The 20,387-nt window shown below is 33.9% G+C and overlaps 1 protein-coding gene across 1 annotated transcript in view; it reads right to left on the reverse strand.

Annotated features, from left to right (window-relative positions):
• LOC149415327 (uncharacterized) overlaps window positions 1-20,387 on the reverse strand; it is a 100,094-nt gene that overhangs the window by 7,156 nt on the left and 72,551 nt on the right. Inside the window, exon 3 of the mRNA XM_089642294.1 lies at window positions 14,825-18,738. Coding sequence (XP_089498420.1) covers window positions 14,825-18,738 — 3,914 coding nt within the window. The remainder of the gene's footprint in view (window positions 1-14,824; window positions 18,739-20,387) is intronic.

Raw genomic sequence — 20,387 nt, forward strand, 5'->3', positions numbered from 1 at the left:
GTCCTTCATCCTAATTAATATTTGGTCCAGTTTGCCAATCACACAACTCTGAACTTTTCACTTGATCACTAACTTTAAACTTCCGGAAACCAATCTTGAATTAATTATTTGTTAAGTGGCCTATCAGAAATACTTACCACAGAGTGCAAGACAAGGATTTTCCTAAATGAGAAGTATTTTTTTTACAATGTACTAACGCAGAGTTAAATTCCGCCGTGAATCGAGTGCATAATTCAAGAAATAAGTAAGTTATTGTTACCACGGGTATTGAAAGACTGTGATGTAATATAATGCTAATGGTGTGTGGACTCCGCACCTAACTAAATATTTAAATGTGCTGGAACGAAATCTGTTGGAACTTTATATATGGAACTTATCCGATGCACAATAAAAACTTACTTGAGGCAGCACATAGATTTAGCAAAAAAACCAGTAGTTAAGGCGAAGTTTAATGCTAAATCACTATTTTTATTAATCTTTATAATGAATTGGTGAACATTATGAATACCAAAAATATGCTTTAGATAAATTGAAGGTTTTCCTATGGTTTCGCTTTAGTATAATACAAATAAAAACATAAATGACTCAATAAAAAATATAAATGTAAAGTTCTAAAAAATATATTTTTTCAAGAGAAATGTATGAACGCGTAAAGGAGAAAAAAAAACTTTTGAAAAATACAGTATTATAGCTAAGATTTTATCTTTAACAGTTTCACTTGATTAACTTTTTTGCTTTCTTATAAAATTATTTACAAAATAAATAAAAACCACAAAAAAAAATTGTGCTTGAAATCAAACGTTTCTAGACTCTATATTTTTGGCTTCCTCCTAAAGCAAATCTTTCAATACTTTATCATTCACAACTCTGTTGTTAGTCCATTTCTCTTGGAATGGAATGGCTTATACGACATACGTGCCTGAAAACTTCAGCCGTAGTCGTCGCCATAACCTGTTCAAGATACCACGTGGTAGGACAGATTTCTCTAGCACGAGGAATGATGTTGTTGATTGAAATTTCTCGAAGAGTGGATGTATTTAATTCCACTTTAAGTGGCCTTAAGATTTTTTTTCGTAAAATATATATTTCAAGATTGTCAGAATTGTACGTAATTAATTATGCTGTAAATGGATTAAGGTTAAATGTAACGTACGTTATAATTCGCAAGTTCATAGATAGCGTTTGTTTAATTATTTTATTGTAATACAATTTTTGTAAATTATGCTTTAAAATATTACGACGAATTATTTTTTTTGCCGGTACATACGCAATATGAATATGAATAAATAGTTTTGTCTGCATAAAACTCAATTCTTTTAAGAAGGGCAAACCAAAAATAAATGATGGATTGAATCACCGATCCAATATTGTATTTGCATGCTTTTCTTGAAAGAATTGAGTTTTTCTACGGACAAAACTATTTATTCATATTCATAATGCGTACATGCAAGCGCATCAAATAATTCGTATTAATATTTTAAAGCATAACTTTCAAAAAATGTATTTTCATCTTCTCCTTAATAATCTCCAATAATAAATAAATAAAAATGGACCTCCGCTGAGAGTGTAAGGGATTGTCTTCAGATCCAAATCAGGTTATTTCCGCGTAGATTATACACGTAGTTCCAATAAAAAAAATATTTATTTAGATTATCGATACGAGAGTGAATATCTCCAAGCCATAGCACGGCTGATTTATCTGGCGGCTAAAAAAGGTCTGATTTTGTCCGCTCCATTGAGCTCCCCGCCGAGTATTCGGCTTCGCTCGGAAGTCTTCGTAAACCCGAATACAAATCCTCTTCCAATTATGCCAACACTACAAAGATTATCAACTATAAATAATGTTATCAAATTTGTAAGTATATTTGTAACTTGACAATCCTTGATATTGTGTTTTAGATTATGTTATTTTGTATTCGTATTTTTTATATAAAATTTTATTATGTGCCTACGTAATACATGATTTTTGTTATTACGTGTACGCTATAATATGTTATATTATATCCTTTTTATTATATACCTATCTGAAATCTAAAATCCAAAATGGGGCATGAATAAATAAATTAATAATTATATATCATTGAAGAAGAAGATAATACAAACAAATCTTAACGAAACATGAAAAAGAATAAGACACAGAAAATAAAATGATAACGGTATCAGAACTTTGTGATCTTTCAAAAATAATTAAGAATTGACAGGTTTCCTAATAAACTGTCATAAAAATTCTAATATTTTCCTATTTCGTCATTGTATACTTTCAGGACAAACGTAGGTGTTTGAACAAGTGTTCAGATATAGTATGAACGTGCTACGAGTTTTTTATGAATTGGCATGAATCCAGTTTTTTACGGGATTTTAATAAATCAGCAATACTCATCTTTCTCTGTGTAATCACTGGAGAATTTAACTGCTAGAAGCGTATGGTGGGCGTGTCCGTGTGCCCGATTTAAGCTCAAATTTTCCTCTTTTCTTCTAATAGTCTTCTAAATCTCGTTGATAGGCAAAAAATGATGACATCAAAATTGTTTTATTTGTACTCTATATCATAGATCACACACTTCTAGAGAATATCAATTCAGTGGCCGTAATGAGATTCAGGGATTAGGAGTGTTCAGAAGTTGATGACTGTCTGAAATTTAAAAATTTCAAACTTCTACGGCTTGGAACGTTGTAACGCTTTTCAGATGATATTATTCAGAGTGGATCATTTTGATTTTTTGATTATGTGGAAAGGAATATTAACGTAGACCCATTACCACTCTCGTCCCGCTAGTTGGGACTCAAGGACGATTACTATCTTATGTATATACACTGTGGTTCAGGGTGGTACCACGAAAATTCAGGAGACGGGAGTTTTAGCCAAAAGTTTGTCCGACGATTTTGATTGCTTTTTTCATAGTATTGTAGAATATAGGAAAGTTGTACATTTTTAACATGCACATTTATTAATTTATTAGTTATTTAGTTAGTTAGTTAACTTCAACTGACAAATCATTATTCGAGGTTGAGGGGTACGTCTCTCGACTAGCAAGCTGGAAGTCGCTGGTGCAAGTGTGCAAATAAATTTTATTTGATTAATTTGGTGATTTCTTAAATAGCTTGCATAGCATATTTGTGGAAAATATACAGTTTTCACCTAAATTTGGACCAACATTGAAAAAAATCAACTTCAAAGTGTCTGATAAAGAACCCGTTAGTTCCATTCTGTGACCATATTATATTTTCGTTTTCGAATACGTGTTCCGACATCGTAATAATATATTCGAAATTACTAACAGTTTGTCAGGAAACCCGTCAATTTATTCGTTAAAGGCCTGCAATCACATTTTTAACTGGATTACAAAAAATTTGAAGAGATTCTTAATAAATTAGCAATACTCCTTTTCTCCGTTTATGCAGTCGCATGGTGAGTAGGTTTGTAGAGGGCGGAATTTTTTTTATTTATATGAGTACTGCATTAGAGTTCCAACAGCTCCTTCCGTCTGGAGCCAATGAGCTTATCTCATCCCGGATGGAGGTATGTTGTGTGGCTGAAAGGAGTAAGGAATGGAATGAGATAGAAAGATGAAAGAGCTTGTAATGAAGGGAGATGGTACGATGAAGGTGGGGGAAAGGACTTACAGGAAATAGAGTGTATCTACCGGCTTACAGGAAACAGAGTGAATCTACGGACTTACAGGAAATAGAGTGTATCTACCGGCTTACAGGAAACAGAGTGTATCTACCGACTTACAGGAAACAGAGTGTATCTACCGACTTACATGAAATAGAGTGTATCTACCGAATTAGAGGAAATAGAGTGTATCTACCGACTTACAGGAAACAGAGTGCATCTACGGACTTACAGGAAATAGAGTGTATCCACCGAATTACAGGAAATAGAGTGTATCTACCGACTTACAGGAAACAGAGTGTATCTACGGACTTACAGAAAATAGAGTGTACCTATCTACCGACTTACAGGTGTTTTTGCACAAAAACGGCGCTATACAAGTCATCCAAGTATTATTATTATTATTTATTTATTACATGAAATAGAGTGTATCTACCGAATTACAGGAAACAGAGTGTATCTACCGACTTATTGGAAATAGAGTGTATCTACCGACTTACAGGAAATAGAGTGTATTTACCGACTTACAGGAAATATTGCTTGAAAACTTCAATTTGGCTTTGAGGCCAAAATACCGAAACAAAATGAAACCCCACATAGGAGACCCTGAGGAAAATAATTTCAATCAAGGCCTTCGTGATCTTTGGGGATGCTGTGTGGGGGGTATTTTAAGGAGAGGAAGTTCTGGAAAGGGAAAAATGTTTGAGGGGTGGGTAGGAATCTAGGGATCAGTTGGAAAGGTCAAAAGGGTCTCCCCAAACCAGCCTCTACCGATCTGGCACGCCACGCAGCTGGTGGACAGACGCATCCTGAACACACCTCCCTCGATGAACCCGGGCACCCCTACTAATTCAAAACGTAGCGAACCACTTGGGGCAACCTATGGTAGAGGTTATCTGATAAATGGTTCCGGGGCGGCGGTACTCAAACCCACCTCCGAAATTGAAATATATTGTAAATTGGTATTTCAGCAATTGTTTTGAATCAATTAAATTAAATCAATATGCTTAAATTATCTGACTTATTACTTACATATAAAATTCTAAATGATGCATTTTATAGACAAGAATTGCTTGCATTGATAAGCTTTCGGATTCCACTACGTAATACAAGAAGTCGGGATTTATTTCACAGCGGAAATTCTGGTACTAACTACCATATGCATTCCTCATTGCCCAGAATACTGTTAATTTATATACTGTAATTTCACCGAGTCATAAACATCTTTAATTTATCACATTACAAATACATCATTTAGAATTTTACAAGTAAAGTTACTGAGGCTGTTTAGTATTGTATAGTACCTAAATACGTACATATTATTTTTACCATTCAATATGTAAAAGCCCCTAAAAATAGCGTTAGTAAATAAATAACAATAAAAAATGTATAGCATATATCTAGAAGGAAGCAACTTTGGCATTTTTATTTGAGTTGATCATAAATATTAAAAACATAATCTTGCCTTGCCTGCTATATTAATGTGATGAAAAATAAATGAAACATTATGAAAAAATAGCCATAATTAATTTTTTTAATAATTATCATTGACTCACAAATAAGTGCCAATTTTTTCTATAAAATCATGAAATTGTACTCTATAATTGCCTATGTGTTATAATTAAAACACCAATAAATATTGATTGAAAAAATATGTATCAAATCCGAATTTAAGTTTTAAATGAAAAAGCCGTGAGAAAACTTTTCTTCTTCTTTTCCCATTAAGAATGATCTTGGCCATATAAGGTTAACATTTTTTTAAAAACCAAACTACAATTTAATGACATAGACAAACTTACAAACAAATACAACAAATTAGTGTATATCAATCCAATTTAATATAAAGATTCTTATGCAACATAAAAATAACTAAACATACTTAACAAAAACAGAATGCTGTTAATAATAGTTAATTACAAAATTTTTAAAATACGCACTTATGTATAAAAATAGTGGGGTTTTTTGCGCATTCATAGATTGCAGTAATTAAAATATTTTTATCGAAATTAGGCTTTTTGCAAGTTATGCTTAACAATATTAATATGAACTAGCAGTTAAAAACCCGCTCCGCGGGTTTTTGCTGCTAGGCCCTGCGGGCGGCACTTGGTTGGGCTGCGCCCAGTTTCAGTGATACTAACAACAGTTACATTTAATAGATAGATATTAGGTCATTCACAGAGAGAGAGTGAGTATATATTGTTTAAACACGGAACAGGAAGGAGTAAATGAATAATAACATGCTCAATTTAGGCATAATAAGAATGACAGTTGTTTGAATAAATGAAATTTTACTTATTTGTGATGGATTATTTCAAATGAGACACTATAATTGACTACATGTCTACAACTGATATTAACTGTTATGGTACCTAATAATATAATTTGCTCATAGGAGACTTGCAGTGCTTAAATATGTATTACAACCGTCAAAGTCTATAAGTTGAATCAATATCGTATAGTTTGTCACAACAATCAAAGATAGTTATAACAAAGTTGACTGAAATAATAGATTATTACATATTGATTAATTGTACCCGTGTTTATGGATAAAAGGAGGGTAATTGTGCGATGTGATTAGCAGTCGGTTTAATTAAAAGGTGTGAATTTTACTCCAACTGGTGGTAATTCTTTACCTAAAACTGTTACTGTATCTAATAAAGTTTAAAGTTAGATTATATATACACCTTCATCAGGAGAGTAAAAATCTATATATAAAGGTAGATTATTACAATATAGCGCCCCTGAGATGATATCTCACAAAAGCGGCGCTATGCAAATTGTCCAATTAATAAATAAATATAATGTTTACATTTTATTATGTACGTATGCATTGATATACAATGGAAATAGATAAAATAATGTTATCCGATTAAACTTTATTTTATCAAAAAACAAATAACTTTTTTAACTTCACTTTATTATATACAACCAATACATGTTTCATGAACGAAGTTTACACCAAAGTGAAAAATTAAATATAGATTACAATTGGAAAAAAGAAGTGGAAGGAGGGGGGAGGGGTAAGAGTAGGCTGGGTTTATAAGAATTAGGAATTACAATATGAAAGACCAGTTAAGTGGGAAAATATTTAAAAGAGAGTTTAGAAAAAAAAATTCTTGTTAATTACATCTACTTTTATAACCATGTTCTCTTATTTCTAAAATTTCGAAATTATTTATTTGTGATGCTTTATCCTGTGTGAAGTATTTTAAGACCTGAAAAAAAATTGCATATAACCATAAAACAATATATTCATAAGACAAATAACATTTAATAACGGTTATTCTAATAAATTGATGGTTGAAATAATAAATAAAATAATTAAACATATTATCTTCAAACGGTATTTTTACCCTATTTCTTAAGATATAAATAAACAATGACGTAGAATTCTGTTTGTGGATAACGACACTTCTAAAATTATATATATAAACATTCCTGGTACTATTCAACCGGCGTTTTACACTAATAACAGAATGAATAAATATATTCTTAATAATAAAGATGGCGAAAATCAAACAAAAAAATCAGGAGTTTATAAACTCAATTGGGCTGGATTGTAATTTATTTTACAAAGGTAGAACCAATAGAAACTTTGAAGTCAGAACTAAAAAACATCTCAGGGTTCTAAATGGAAACAGTGAATCTGAGTTTGCAAATCATCTTTTGTATCACACTTTCGATAAAAATTCAGGATTTATAATACTTCTCTCAGGATTAAAGCATCGCAAATAAATAATTTTGAAATTTCAGAAATTAGAAAACATGTCAATATAAAATCAGATATAATTAATAAGCAAAAAAATTATAAATAATAATGAAAAATGCCATTGCAAAGTTGAAATAAACTTCCAGAAGAAATCTTATTATTAAACGCTTGATGTTCAAGTAATTTTGCATATTTAAATATACGCGCCAGTCTTGATTCGTTCTTACACCGCCAGAGGTGCCCTCTGTCGGCCACCAATTGCCGCGGTGCGTATCGGGTATCGGCCATATTGAATTAACGCGTGCTTTTTTCGTCTAACGTCAAACGTAATCACGTAATTGTGGATAATTTTCACTGTAATGTAATTAATCCAATGTATTATGAACTTTCTAAGACATATTTTCTTCGATATTATCCAAAAATTGTATGAACAGAAACGATATTTTTGAAGAAATATCTTATTACATGTGGCGATTCTATTTCAATATGAAATCGTGTCTTATTTTTTAATGTCTTATTTAAACACAATTTGAATTTGACCAATCACAGGGCCTACATCGTCCAGACGCAAGCGTATTAATACTATCAGATTATTTGTTTGCGCCCGTACACACGCAATATGTAAAAGAATAAAGAGTTTTGTCCGCAAAAAAACTCATTTCTTTCAAGAAAGGCATGCAAATACAATGCAGTATCAGTGATTCAATTCAATATTGCATTTATATGCCTTTCTTGAAAGAATTGAATTTTCATTCGGACAAAACTATATATTCGTATTGCGTGTGTACTAGCGCAATCAAAATTTTTTTTTAGTATTTTAAAGCATGAATTACAAGAAATGTGTTTTTTTAAAGTTATTAAATTAACGCCTTCAATAACCGCGTAGATTAAACGCATAGCTTTTACGAAAAGATTAACATTTACCTTTGAGTATCGCTGTACTTCCCTGAAACACTGAGAGTAAATTTAATGTGCGATGTCCTCATTTCTCATTTAAGACGACTCGAATTGTTGAGAAGGTCTACTAAAATATTTGCGTTACAAACAACTTAATCTTATTTTATCTGAACATAAAACGTTAGTCTCAAAAATTTACTTAATTTTATGGTACGAAGGTACAATTATTAATTCAGTGAAAAATATGTTCTTGAATTTCAATTGAACCTAATATAAAATTTTGAATGCAAAACGATAAATTTGTGATTTTATTGGATATTTTTTTACGTAAATAACATTTTATCGTTTATGAGAAGGACATACTAATGTTTACATGGGTAAATGAATAAGTAATAAATAAAGCTAAATTACCCTTATAACCCATGATGAAAATGACTTTCCGAGCTGAAAATAATTGCTTTGACTTTTTTGTGGACAGTGCAAATAAATTATCTACTCTAAAGTTAAGATTTGTGTTGTTAGTCAAGTGGAACAAAAAATATAACCTTTAAATGTAACGTAAATGGATGAAATTGGGTCCAATTACACGGTGTCCAGAAACTCGAAATACAAGCAAAAAACTGGACTCAACCACATAGAGAACCCAATCAAAAAAATCGAATAAGTAACTAAAAAGGTTTAAAAAACTTTTGAAGCAGGGTGTACGCTTAAAAAACAATTCGGCTTGAAAGGTGACTACTAATGCCCTCTATGTTGTAAATCTAAAGATTATTAGGTTTGAAGCTTGGCTAAACCCTGCAGTCTTACCTATGTTCAATTGATTATATGATAAAGCAGTTTCTTCATTGATGATGTACATGGGGGTATAACTCCGAGAAAAAAGTGGGTCAGAAAAAAAGACACGGTAATCTGTATGGGTGACTTGTGACGTATATTTTCCACAAACCAATACGAACTTCATGCATGTTTATAGGCCGCTGTCATTGGCCGATTTTAGGCTAGCCAATGGGTTGGCTCCGAATGAGAATTATATTGTCTATGGTTACGCCTTTTTTATAGTTTCTATCCTAGTCGATGGTGAGTATGTGTAGTAGTGACGTATATTTTTCAGTTACAGACTTTTATCTATGGCAAACATTAGGACCCATGGGCTCAGTACTAAAAACCCGAAGATATTGATCTAGTGAGTGGTTCATTTATGATGATGTGGTATGCCGATTTAGGGCTTGACTATGAACACAGAATTCTGCCAATGTTTGTTATTGTGTTAGTTTGTTTGTGTATGTTTTTTTTTATAAATGCAACAAGCTTCCTTAAAAATTACTTCTATTTATTTCATACGCTGAGCAAATCATTTCTTTCAAAACTAGTAAGGAGACCGAGCCTTTATCTGGGTAGAGATTAAAAATGTGCAAAACATCATGCAAATTGTTCCATTGAAAATAAACTCAGACGTGACCTGAAATCTTGATACATTAAAATATGTGTAATCATCATTATAATATCTATCTAATGTCACTAATTTCTATCCCGTAGCGACTGTTCTTTTGTAAATTTTTCCTTAAAAAAATTTATTCTTACTTCAAATCAAACATCTCAAATGAAAACATTCATATCACAAAATCGATTATAAATGTTTTTTTATTTAATGATAACGTCATTTTTATAAGACAAGGTTTTTTATGCATAGCACAAAGGATAACAAATTGTTATAAGCAACAATTAATCGCCTGAAATATCCCTACCAATTGAAAATATCTCCCGAGTAAAAATAAATGCCCCCGACGGGAATTGAACCCGCACCTTCTGATGTCCGGTCAGGTTCTCTGGACCACTGAGCTACGTTAGCTTATTTCCAACACGCCAAATAATTCAATATGTACTAGTACTTTAATCAACAGTAATTGTTGATTAATAAGCAGTATATTTGACAAGTCAAAATATTTCACCAACAAATGTAGATATAATATGTCTCGGCGCCATCTAGTGGGAAATTTAGCACTAAAAAATTATTTCATACAAAAATAATGTTGGTTGTTTACAGGTGGAAAAAAATATGATAAGCAGTAATTTTTAATTGAAGCACTAGTACATTTAAAATTATTTGGCAGGTTGGAAATAAGCCGACGTGGCTTAGTGATCCAGAGCGTCTGACCGGACATTAGAAGGCGCGGGTTCAATTCCCGTGGGCGGCATATATTTTTTTGTATTTATTTTTACTCGAGAGACATTTTCAATTTTTATTGATATTACAGGCGACTAATTATTGCTTATAATAATTTATTATCCTTTTTACTATGTATAAAAACCTTGTCTTTTAAACATTAGTTTATCATTAAAAAATAAAAATATTTTTAAGTTAAAAATCATACATTCTTCTTTAGTTCGAAGTCAAATCGAAAATGATTCTTCTATCCGGTCCCCTCACTAAAAATTCCACTCCGATTGTTTTGAAAATATACACCATAAATTATATTAACCATAAACTCAGTCTACCAACAGTAGACAATAGCAACAGATACTATCAATTACAACCACTTGAAAATGAAATAATTAAAATCATTAAAACTCTCAGATAAATACTCGTTCCCGACTTTTATTTTAAAAATTGTTAATGGTATTATAGACGACCCTAATTTACTTAATAGCCCAATTACTTTGCATATACTAATTAGAAATACTCAAACATTATTTTTAATAGCAACGATAATACCAGGACTGACACTCGCTTGTTGCTGACACCCAGATCGCACCCAGTTGGCAATACTTTCTCAGAAATAATAGAAGCGTTCGTCGGCACGGAATATAGTTACAAGTTACAAGAAGGCTATAATAATATGTAATTAATCTTTTTCAGGTGTGCTATTTCATAATTTCTGTAACAAATTTTACTTCTTTATGAATGTTCCAATAAATTATTTTATATACCTATCACATGTTTGTAAAAGCCCTATGGGTGTATAATATAAATGAATAAAATATCAAGGAGGTTATAAACCTGGTTATGGTATATAATAAAGGAAGGACGAATAATTTTCGAAAGTATAACACGTATGTTTAACTACGGCTTGTTTAACCATTGTATTTTCTACTGTACCCACATCAAAGTCTGTTAATATAACCGGGATAGAACAAAGAAGGTTAATTATTCTCCATATTATTGAGTGTGGTTGCTATTTCTTTTTAGAACAACTCTAGCGCAGACCCGTAATAAATCACGGGAAAATTATACAGGCTCTGTTGCGTACTTGATATCTGATTGAAACGTGTTCCACTATTATCACAGAGATCCGGTAGTTTTCGGTCGTTCTGTGTTAAAGCGCTGGGATCATTGGAGGTCAAATTGGACTAATTGGAGGTAAAAAAAGTGGAACCATTTTTTTCGCTTCTTGTCTCATCTAAATATAGTAAATAAATGGGGATAGTCTAATTTCTTGACAAATCCGTTCCAATTTTTTAAATGGCAATTAAAATAATTTTCTGTTAAAATTATTATACTATAGATTAGTACTTTATTGCTAGTCAGAATTCTCCAAATAAACATTTAAATTCAAAATAAAATTTTATAGTTCACTGACCCGGAGTTACAGACAGTCACAACCGAAACAATTGATGATTCCTTCCACTAATTACTTTAATTTAATTAAAAAAATTATCCCATTCTAAGAACACAATATTCTCACATTTTTGTCGATATCATACAAGCGTTCTGTTGCTCAAAATCATTACGAAGATTTCCGTCACTGGGCGGTTAAGATACTAGGCACCCTGACTGCAAAACTCGTGGGTTTCGGACTGGTAGACGCTGTCAGTATCGGTCAAATGAAAGAGCACCACTCAAAATCGGTAAGTTGCTTTGAAATGGTTTTAGATCTGGTTGGTGACCAGCTTTGAATAGCTATGAACATCACAACATCCTCTTTCACATTTCCTTCCCCTCCCAACTTCTTCAAACCTCACAACATACCAAATAGGGAATGCAAAAGTTATACTGGCTACCTCACATTTTAATATGAGAAACTCTTCTACCCTAATATTGATGACAGCATGACGGTCACTATAGTCGAGGGGTAAGGCTCTCATTTATGAATCCGGAGTTCAATAGTTTAATTCAAATTTTATTTAAATAATTTGTGGTGTTTAACAAATAATTCATTTATATATTGCGGCACGTTCCAGAGTGGAAAATATTCTCACTATCACCCTGGTGTAAGAGCACCATTCAGAATTGAAACTTTGTTTTAAATGGCTTTAGACATGTTTGGTGACCAGATCAAAATAGCGTACTTCACCATCTTCCTCTTTTCTATCTCCCTCCCGGTTGTCAAAGTCTCACTGACTCCATTACTTAAACCGTTACTTTGTAATATTCACGAAGCGTCCATCCCCTAAATAAGAATGTAATTTTATTATTTGTTGATTATTTACAAGATAAATATTTCGTGGCAGTTCAGAATACAAATTATTTTATAATTTTGGAATACAAACACAGACAGTCCGGGGGGCTTCAGTAAGTTATTAGAAAGGGTTCCAATAAGTATTTATATCTGTTTGTTTTGTACCAAATAAACACTGTTTGCAATCTTCCGGCTCCGTTACCTTAATTTTATTGACGATAAATAATAATAAAATAACGAACTAAAATAGAATATGGTTCAAATATCTATCTTTGTACAGCTGTTATAATTGAACTTCGTAACGATTATTAAGAAAGATTTTCACATTTATAAAGCGATGACGATAAAAACTGTGTTGTCATTCAGCGGGTCTCCAAAAGTTTCCGGAAACCTGCGTAATTATACTTTCGCTTTCCAGAAATCTTCTTTTGTGAAATGATTGGTTTAAGGCGATGCCATACGTAGTAATGCAAAAACATGTGTTTTTGCTTTGAAAATTTGGTCGCCCAGAAATGTTTCAGATGCTTTAATTAAATACTGCGAGTAGAATACATCTTGGCCTTTGAAATGATCGAGTATTTTTTAGATAAACTTTTTTATAAGCCCAGAAAAAATAATGTATAAGGCCTATGAAAACTGCTTTAAAGTTCAAAATCTCCTACTTACGAACCCATTTTCGGTTATGATTTTATTGTATAATGTGGAAAATTAAGTTATTTATAAAATGATTGAAAAAAATTAAATATTTATGCCTGAACATCCACAAAATAAAATAAAAGGCACTTTTTAGCCCTGATGTGAGCCAGATGTGTTATTACACATCTTCGGATCTACCGGATCTGCCCTGATTATGGACACTGCAACGCTGTCCGAAACGACGGCTAAAGAAGGAGTTAGCGCAACACGGCATAACACCCCAAAAACAAACAACAAAAATGCTTTTGGCCGTGAGAATCTAAAAACTTACATGTTTTTTTCTTGCATAAATCAAAACAGGCGAATAATGGTGTTAAGCGGGGATTTAAACCTTATCGCCATCTACTTAATGGTTATTATTGATAGCGGCTCAATTTACAATATTACACGACGTAGTGCATCGCCTTAAATACTACTCTGGAGCATTTGTATGACCGTTTTGCGTTTCGTTTTTGATGAAAATTTGTTTGCACGTTACGTTTCCGTTTCAACACCGTAGCTGTTCTAATGGTTCAGTAAATATTATTTTTTCAAATATGAAGGCGTCAGGTTTATTTATTATTTTCATAGTTGTATTTATTTTTCTAATCGTGGTAGGTACCTACCTGCCTGAAGAAAGTTAAAAAAATAATGGTAATTTTCTTTATTTAAAATATTTAAAAAAGTTACATGAAATATGTACGGTTTAAATTAGGTAAGTGGGTAAGTATTTACTTACTAACCTTAAGATTTCTGAGTAAATTTTGGTTTTGATTAATTAAATTAGAGAAAACTGGAAACATGCTTTTTTCAAGAAATTATTAGTTTATTAAATTTAGCATTACCCCCTAAATAATTTGCGTTACAGCCATTCCATTCGTATAATGAACTAATGGCGGAAGAAAAAAAATGGAACCCATAAGAACACTAACAAGTGAAATCTTGCTTAGAATATTTTAGACATTACTAAAATAACGTTCAATTCTAAAATCTATAAGCCATGATTTTATTTAAAACCCGTTTTTACGAAAATAGTGGTGACGCCACTGTGTACAATTAAATCTAACGCAGTTCTCAGCAGTGCAATGGGATATCTTGAGAGTATCAAACTCCTGCAACTTCTGAGATTCTGTAATGTGTACCATTGAGAATGCGGTACACATTTATTTTCTGGCTTAGTTCGCCACCGACTAGTCTGCTTCTGGGGAAAGATTCGTGACTCAACGAACGTCATTGCCATAGCCGCATGCCTGCATTTCATGGGCTCAGCTGTCAACTTCATACGCATTAGATTCCAAAAGGCGCGATACAGAGCAGACACACCCTTTTATACGATCGGCATAATCACGATATCTCGTCTATACAATTACACTCAATAGTTTATGATTTAACATATTATATATATAAAATAAGTTTTTGCAAAATACAACAAATTATTTCCTAAATATATGGAACGAAGCAGCACATCCTACACGTCGATGAAATCCCCCCTTTTCCGCGGTTATTAAATATTATAGAAATGTTGCTTACCTAGTGATGTTCCGCCTTTCTTTCTTGGAGTCCCCCTTCAGTCGTTTGACTGGAGCACTTATTCCGTCTACTTCACCATGGTCTTCCAGAAGAGGTTCTTCATCCTCTTCTTTATCGGGACTTCCATCTTCCGCATCTTTCCCCGACTCGTGGCACTCGCACTTACAATCCTCAGGATTCACATAAGTGTACACTACAGTTGCGTCATTCGCCACTTCTATATTGGTTCGACTCGGAATAGTCTGTATTCGTTTGGGTAATTTTCTTCTCTCCGGAATATCTTCAAAGTTAATCCATTGAGATTTTGGCACTGGCGCTCTTGGGGGGAGTGGAGGAGCTTGATCCGAATCTGATTCGTGACTTGTCGAGCTCTTCCTGGTTCCCGCATTTGAAATTCCCTGCTCCGCAAATTCAAACCAAGTCTTTGTACAAGACCCTGAAGAAATCCTTCGTGGAGACTTTGCTTTTTGTTTAACTTTTGCTTTTTCTTGAGTCTCATCTTTTTCTTTTGGCAAACTAATCTTTAACCTCTCCGCTTTTATTGAATCCGGCGTATATACTTCATCCGAGCAATACTCTTCTAGACAACTGGGGTTGATTGGAGTTGTTGATCGTGGTCTCTCTATTGGAAATGTTTTCATTTCTAGGGTTAGCCGCTGTTTAACGGGAACAATTGGAATCGCGACGGACCTTTCAAGCGGCAGCGTTGTCGGTACATAGGGAAGTTCATCATCAAATGAGTCTTGCTGAAGAACGAGTCCCTTTCGTTCATGGTCAATTGTTCCCGGTTCTCGGTGTCCTGCTTTTTCTAGCGCGAGTAATTGTTTTTTTCGTATAAAATCTAACTCCGAATCCCTTTCTGATTCGGAGGAGTCGACTCCTGCATCATCCACAGAATTTCTTGGACTTGGAACGTTGTCATTGAAAACAGAATCTCCTCGACAACTTCCAATTGGGGGGTTTTTAAGTGTGTTCTCACTATTAGAAATTGGAAACAAATCTGATTGCTGTGAATCTGTCAATTCAGATGAATGAATGCAAATTTCATCAGTCACGATTTTGGTAATTTCTAAATCCGACTTACTGCTCACTTTATCTGATTTATTGTCGGTTGATGGAGAATGATGGGTTGAGCCATCTGACCGCTTTTCACACATCGGAACTTCAATAACACTATCTTCTGATATTTGACTTCTGTTGTCAGACATTTGACTAGATTGACTATCGGTTTTTGACAAACTAAATTGCAAACTGAAAATTTGATCTTTGCTTCCTACTTTCGTTGTAAAAATGATATGCTTTTTAGTCTGATTACTTATATTTTCTTCGTCGATTTTGATTTCAGGTTCTAGAGGTTCTACGGGTTCTACGGGTTCAATGGGTTCTATAGGTTCTTCTATTGTTACTTTTTGTGAATGCAAAAATTTATTGGCGTTTTTTTTTTCCTCAAATTTGGGAATATTTTCAGTTTTTTTTAACTCCTGTGGGAGCGAGGCAGTTTGTTTTAGTTTTAATTCCGACAAATATGGAATTTCTTTTAACTTTTCTGGTGGCTTCGTGGTCTCCCTTAATCTTTCTTGTGTCATTATTTTTTCTTGATTATCAAATTTACTATTGTTTTGTGTGTGATGAATCACTTCCACCTTTTCTTGGCTCTTTACCTCAATTTTTGAAACAGCAGTGGAGGATGAAATGCTTGTTTTAGGAGTTTGTTGGGATTTGGCATTTTTTTTGGTTTGTATGTTACTGCACATCTTATTCAACTCTTCTATCTCCTTTTCTGTCATCAGATCACAGCGAACCAACCTATCTTCGCTCGGAGAATGGAGAGGTATTCTGATGCTACCATCGGGAAGAACAACCTGCTTTCCAGGTGGTTCGGCTTTTTTTATTCCGTATTTATCGGGCATATTAACCGTCTGATGACTAATTGAAGGTCTACTGGAGCTGGGCGCACTCTTTGGACGGTCAATTTTAAGTTGATGAGGTTCTTCTCTAAACGTATTTTTTGCGGGAGGTTTTTCTACCGTAAGATTTTTTTCGTCCTCATCTGAAGGTGTGTGTAATGGTATTCTTATGAATCCATCAACAGGGGCATCGTAATATTTTAACCTTGAGTTGCTCCTTAAATTCTGTACACTTTTGGCTTCCGTGCTATGCTTGTTTCCCATAGGATGTAATAAGCCATCTAAGTTAGGAAGACTCTCTCGAGCCACGGGTGATGCAGATGCGCTAGATTTGCGAGGCTTGAATATTGCTAAAACGGATCCTTTGGGCTTTCCTGAAGATACTGGAGTTGCCGTTCCTGACTTGTCTCTATCTCTGCTTTTACTCCTTGACCGTGAACTATGAACATCTCCTACATCTTTCGTAGGAACTGCGGCGTTTTTCTTATCTTTTCCCGATGGCGAATCAGGGCTCACAATAGTTTCTCTCGATTTAAAAAGCGAACAGAAAGATGATTTCCTTGACACTGTTACGCCAGGTGAAGGCGTTCTACTTCCGTTACTTGTCTTTTTTCCTAACTTGGGGCTTGCTGTAGGTGTTATGCTTGGAGACCGGGTATTACACTTTGTCTGCGATCCAAGCTTTTGAGAATCAAATTCGCCCGAATAACGACTGATTTTATTTAAACTATCATCGCGTTTAACTAGCTGTGAAAAATGGGGTGCATTCTTTTTTGTTTGCTCTTTTAGGTTTAAGCTCACTGGTTTTTGCAGAGAAGATTCTAGTTGACTCGACTGTTCTCCATCGTCTTCGTACATATGATCGGGTTTTAATTTTATCCGTATGTAACCAGCTTCTGTATTTACCACGGTTTGAATAACTGGTTTTGGAAGATCTTGCTTTTTTGGCTTTTTTACTTTTGGTGGTATAATCGGTTTGGCGAGCATATGATGAGTATTTTCTGGTCTTCTCTCTTTATAACTAGCACCAAGAGTGGAAAGTGTAATAACTGGTGATGTGAGAGACTCTTTTCGTACAGATTCTATGGAATGTTTCCTGGCGTTATTTACTTTTCCAGGAATCGAAGCTGGTGTCAACTTGTCAGGTAGACGAGTTTGAACAGGTGGCGGTGATGGCTTGTTATTAATTTCTTTTGCTTTTCTCAGTGATATTCCTTCGGCTAAAATGGCTTCTCTGGGATCATGTTTTCTTGCAAGCAATACCTGTTCAAGGATTTCAGAGTGATGTTTATCGTTACCGACAACTCCAACATCATTTTCCAGAGGTTTCGGTCCACAAAAAGATGTTTCCAAAAGCATCTTATGTGGTGACGGGGATCTTGATACGCTTGATATAACTGATAACCTGCTTTGGCCGGATATGTGACTAACATTACTGTGCCCCGATATGTGGCTCATGTTGGAGTGTCCCGACGCATTGGAATGTCCAGACCCCTGGCTGCCTATGCTGGACAGTCTGCTAGTTCTTCCAGATATGGAAAGAAGAACAATATCAGAGCACTGACTATCTTTTCTGTGCGTGTCTTCGGGTTTAAACATGAGAGGGGATTTGCGCGCTGGTTTGTTTGATGTCTCTTTTTCTGCTGTTCCTGGATTAGGTTCTAGGAAAGCCAGTTCTTCCGTCGAGGATCTGAGGTCTGCCGTTCCGTCTTCTCTGAACCCTAGTCCGAGTTTATTTCCCTCCGGATCTCTGTCTTCGACTCCGAAAATAGCGTTTTCTGGAGAGCTATCTCTGGAGTCGTGGTGGCTAGAGCTGGATGCTCTGGAGATGTCTATCCTGGGGGTTGAGGGGGTCTGCAGGCTGATGGTCCCGAGAGTGGGAGTATGTGAGCCATGGCCTTCCATGTTTTGGAGGGAAGTTGTGGAGGTATCAGGAGGGGCACTACTGGAGGAGTCCTCGGAGATATCAGGTAAGCGGATCACGGGTCTCTCGTCCGGACTGTCGTGCTGCAAAAGAAGATAAATACAACATTTTAATTTAGATGCATTATAAAAAAAGTCAAAAACTTAAAAGTGGTAAACGTTAGCAAAAAATAATTATGTTTTTTAGAAATTTTACTTGTCTGTGCCTATTAATTAGTTGGTATTCGTGGACCTAAAAAAAAACAGTAGAATGGGATCAAACCTCATTTTCCATATTTTATAAAGCTGTTTTTAAATCAAAGTCATCAATCCCTTTTTAGAATAAGCTTCGTAATCATCCGATAATTCATCTTTTCGAAAATTTTATTCTTAATGAAAACTTTTGTAACAAAAGTCGTTCATCAAGTAAAGTAAGTATTTACGGCAAAAGTTTAAAAAAAACTGTTCGTGAAGCCTTCAAGATAAAAAGCCCGAACAGAAAAAAGTTGATAAATTGAGAACAATCCACGAATTCCCATACCGCATTATCTATGTATATATATTCGGAATAGGAATTCATTTATTTATAGGTACAACCCAATATAATAATGTCTTTAAGATATAAAGCTTTTCAAAGTGTCATGAAAAAGTTTTGTTTTCCAATTTATTATACCCCTAACACCAAAAAAATAACGTTTTTTTATGATTTCGCGCTTTGCTTGTTAAAACCCATAACATTTGTATAAACCTGGTTGTTTCTTTAGAGAAAACGAAACATAAAGCACCAATTTATTCGTGGAAAGGTGCCCTCTAAAAGCATTGCGGTGTTTCTATTATAAATTATAAGGTTCTTTTAACGTATAAAGTGGGCTTTTTGTGGAAAATTGATAAAGGAAATGGAAAACATTTAAAAATGAAAGCATATACACCGACGTCGTTCCTGGTAAGGACATAAATTATATCAACGATGTGTTTTAAGTTTTATTTATTAGTTTGTTTTGTTAAAAATTCACATTGTTCAACGCCCCTGTTACGAAAGAATATTGTTATTTAAATTTTATTTTATTCTCTAAGCTTGATGATACATAATATATACCACTTTTTAGGGTTAACAAGGAGTGAGAAATGTCTGTGACATTTAGTGACAACAGTGTAACACCTAGTCACAAACCAGAAAACTTTTTTTTAAATTATCTTCTGGTGTTTTGTTCGAGAACGCTACAATCTACTGTCCGGGGGCAAAGTGCACAACTTTGGGAGGAGATTCTGGTATGTTATGTACATAGATGAATGAATCTAAATTATATTGTTTTTCATAAAAAACACATTTTCCCGAAATAGTTTTCATTCCATGCAAAGAATTATTTTTTTACAAAAAACTATATCAAAAAATTTAGATATTAAAAAAAAAAAGTTCATTTTTTTTACTTGTACTATCGTGTTTTTTTGTTATTTATGATTGTTCTTGGGGTGTTATGCCGTGTTGCGCTAACTCCTTCTGCACGTGTTGCGCTAACACATCTGCCCTGATGATGGACACTGTAACGTTTTCCGAAACGTTGGCTAAAGAAGGAGTTAGCGCAACACGGCATAACACCCCAAAAACAAATAACAATAATACTTCTGGCCGTGAAAATCTTAAATTGTACTATCGTGTTTAATTAATTCCCGAAGTTAGTTCACTTTACCCCCGAACACCTCGTATACATATTTATTAAGTCTTTATTTTTGATAAATCAGTACATAGTAAACAT

Source organism: Hesperophylax consimilis, chromosome 18 (assembly GCF_061612785.1).
Source record: "Hesperophylax consimilis isolate HC1 chromosome 18, BYU_Hcon_1.0, whole genome shotgun sequence".
Classification (NCBI taxonomy): Eukaryota; Metazoa; Arthropoda; class Insecta; order Trichoptera; family Limnephilidae; genus Hesperophylax; species Hesperophylax consimilis.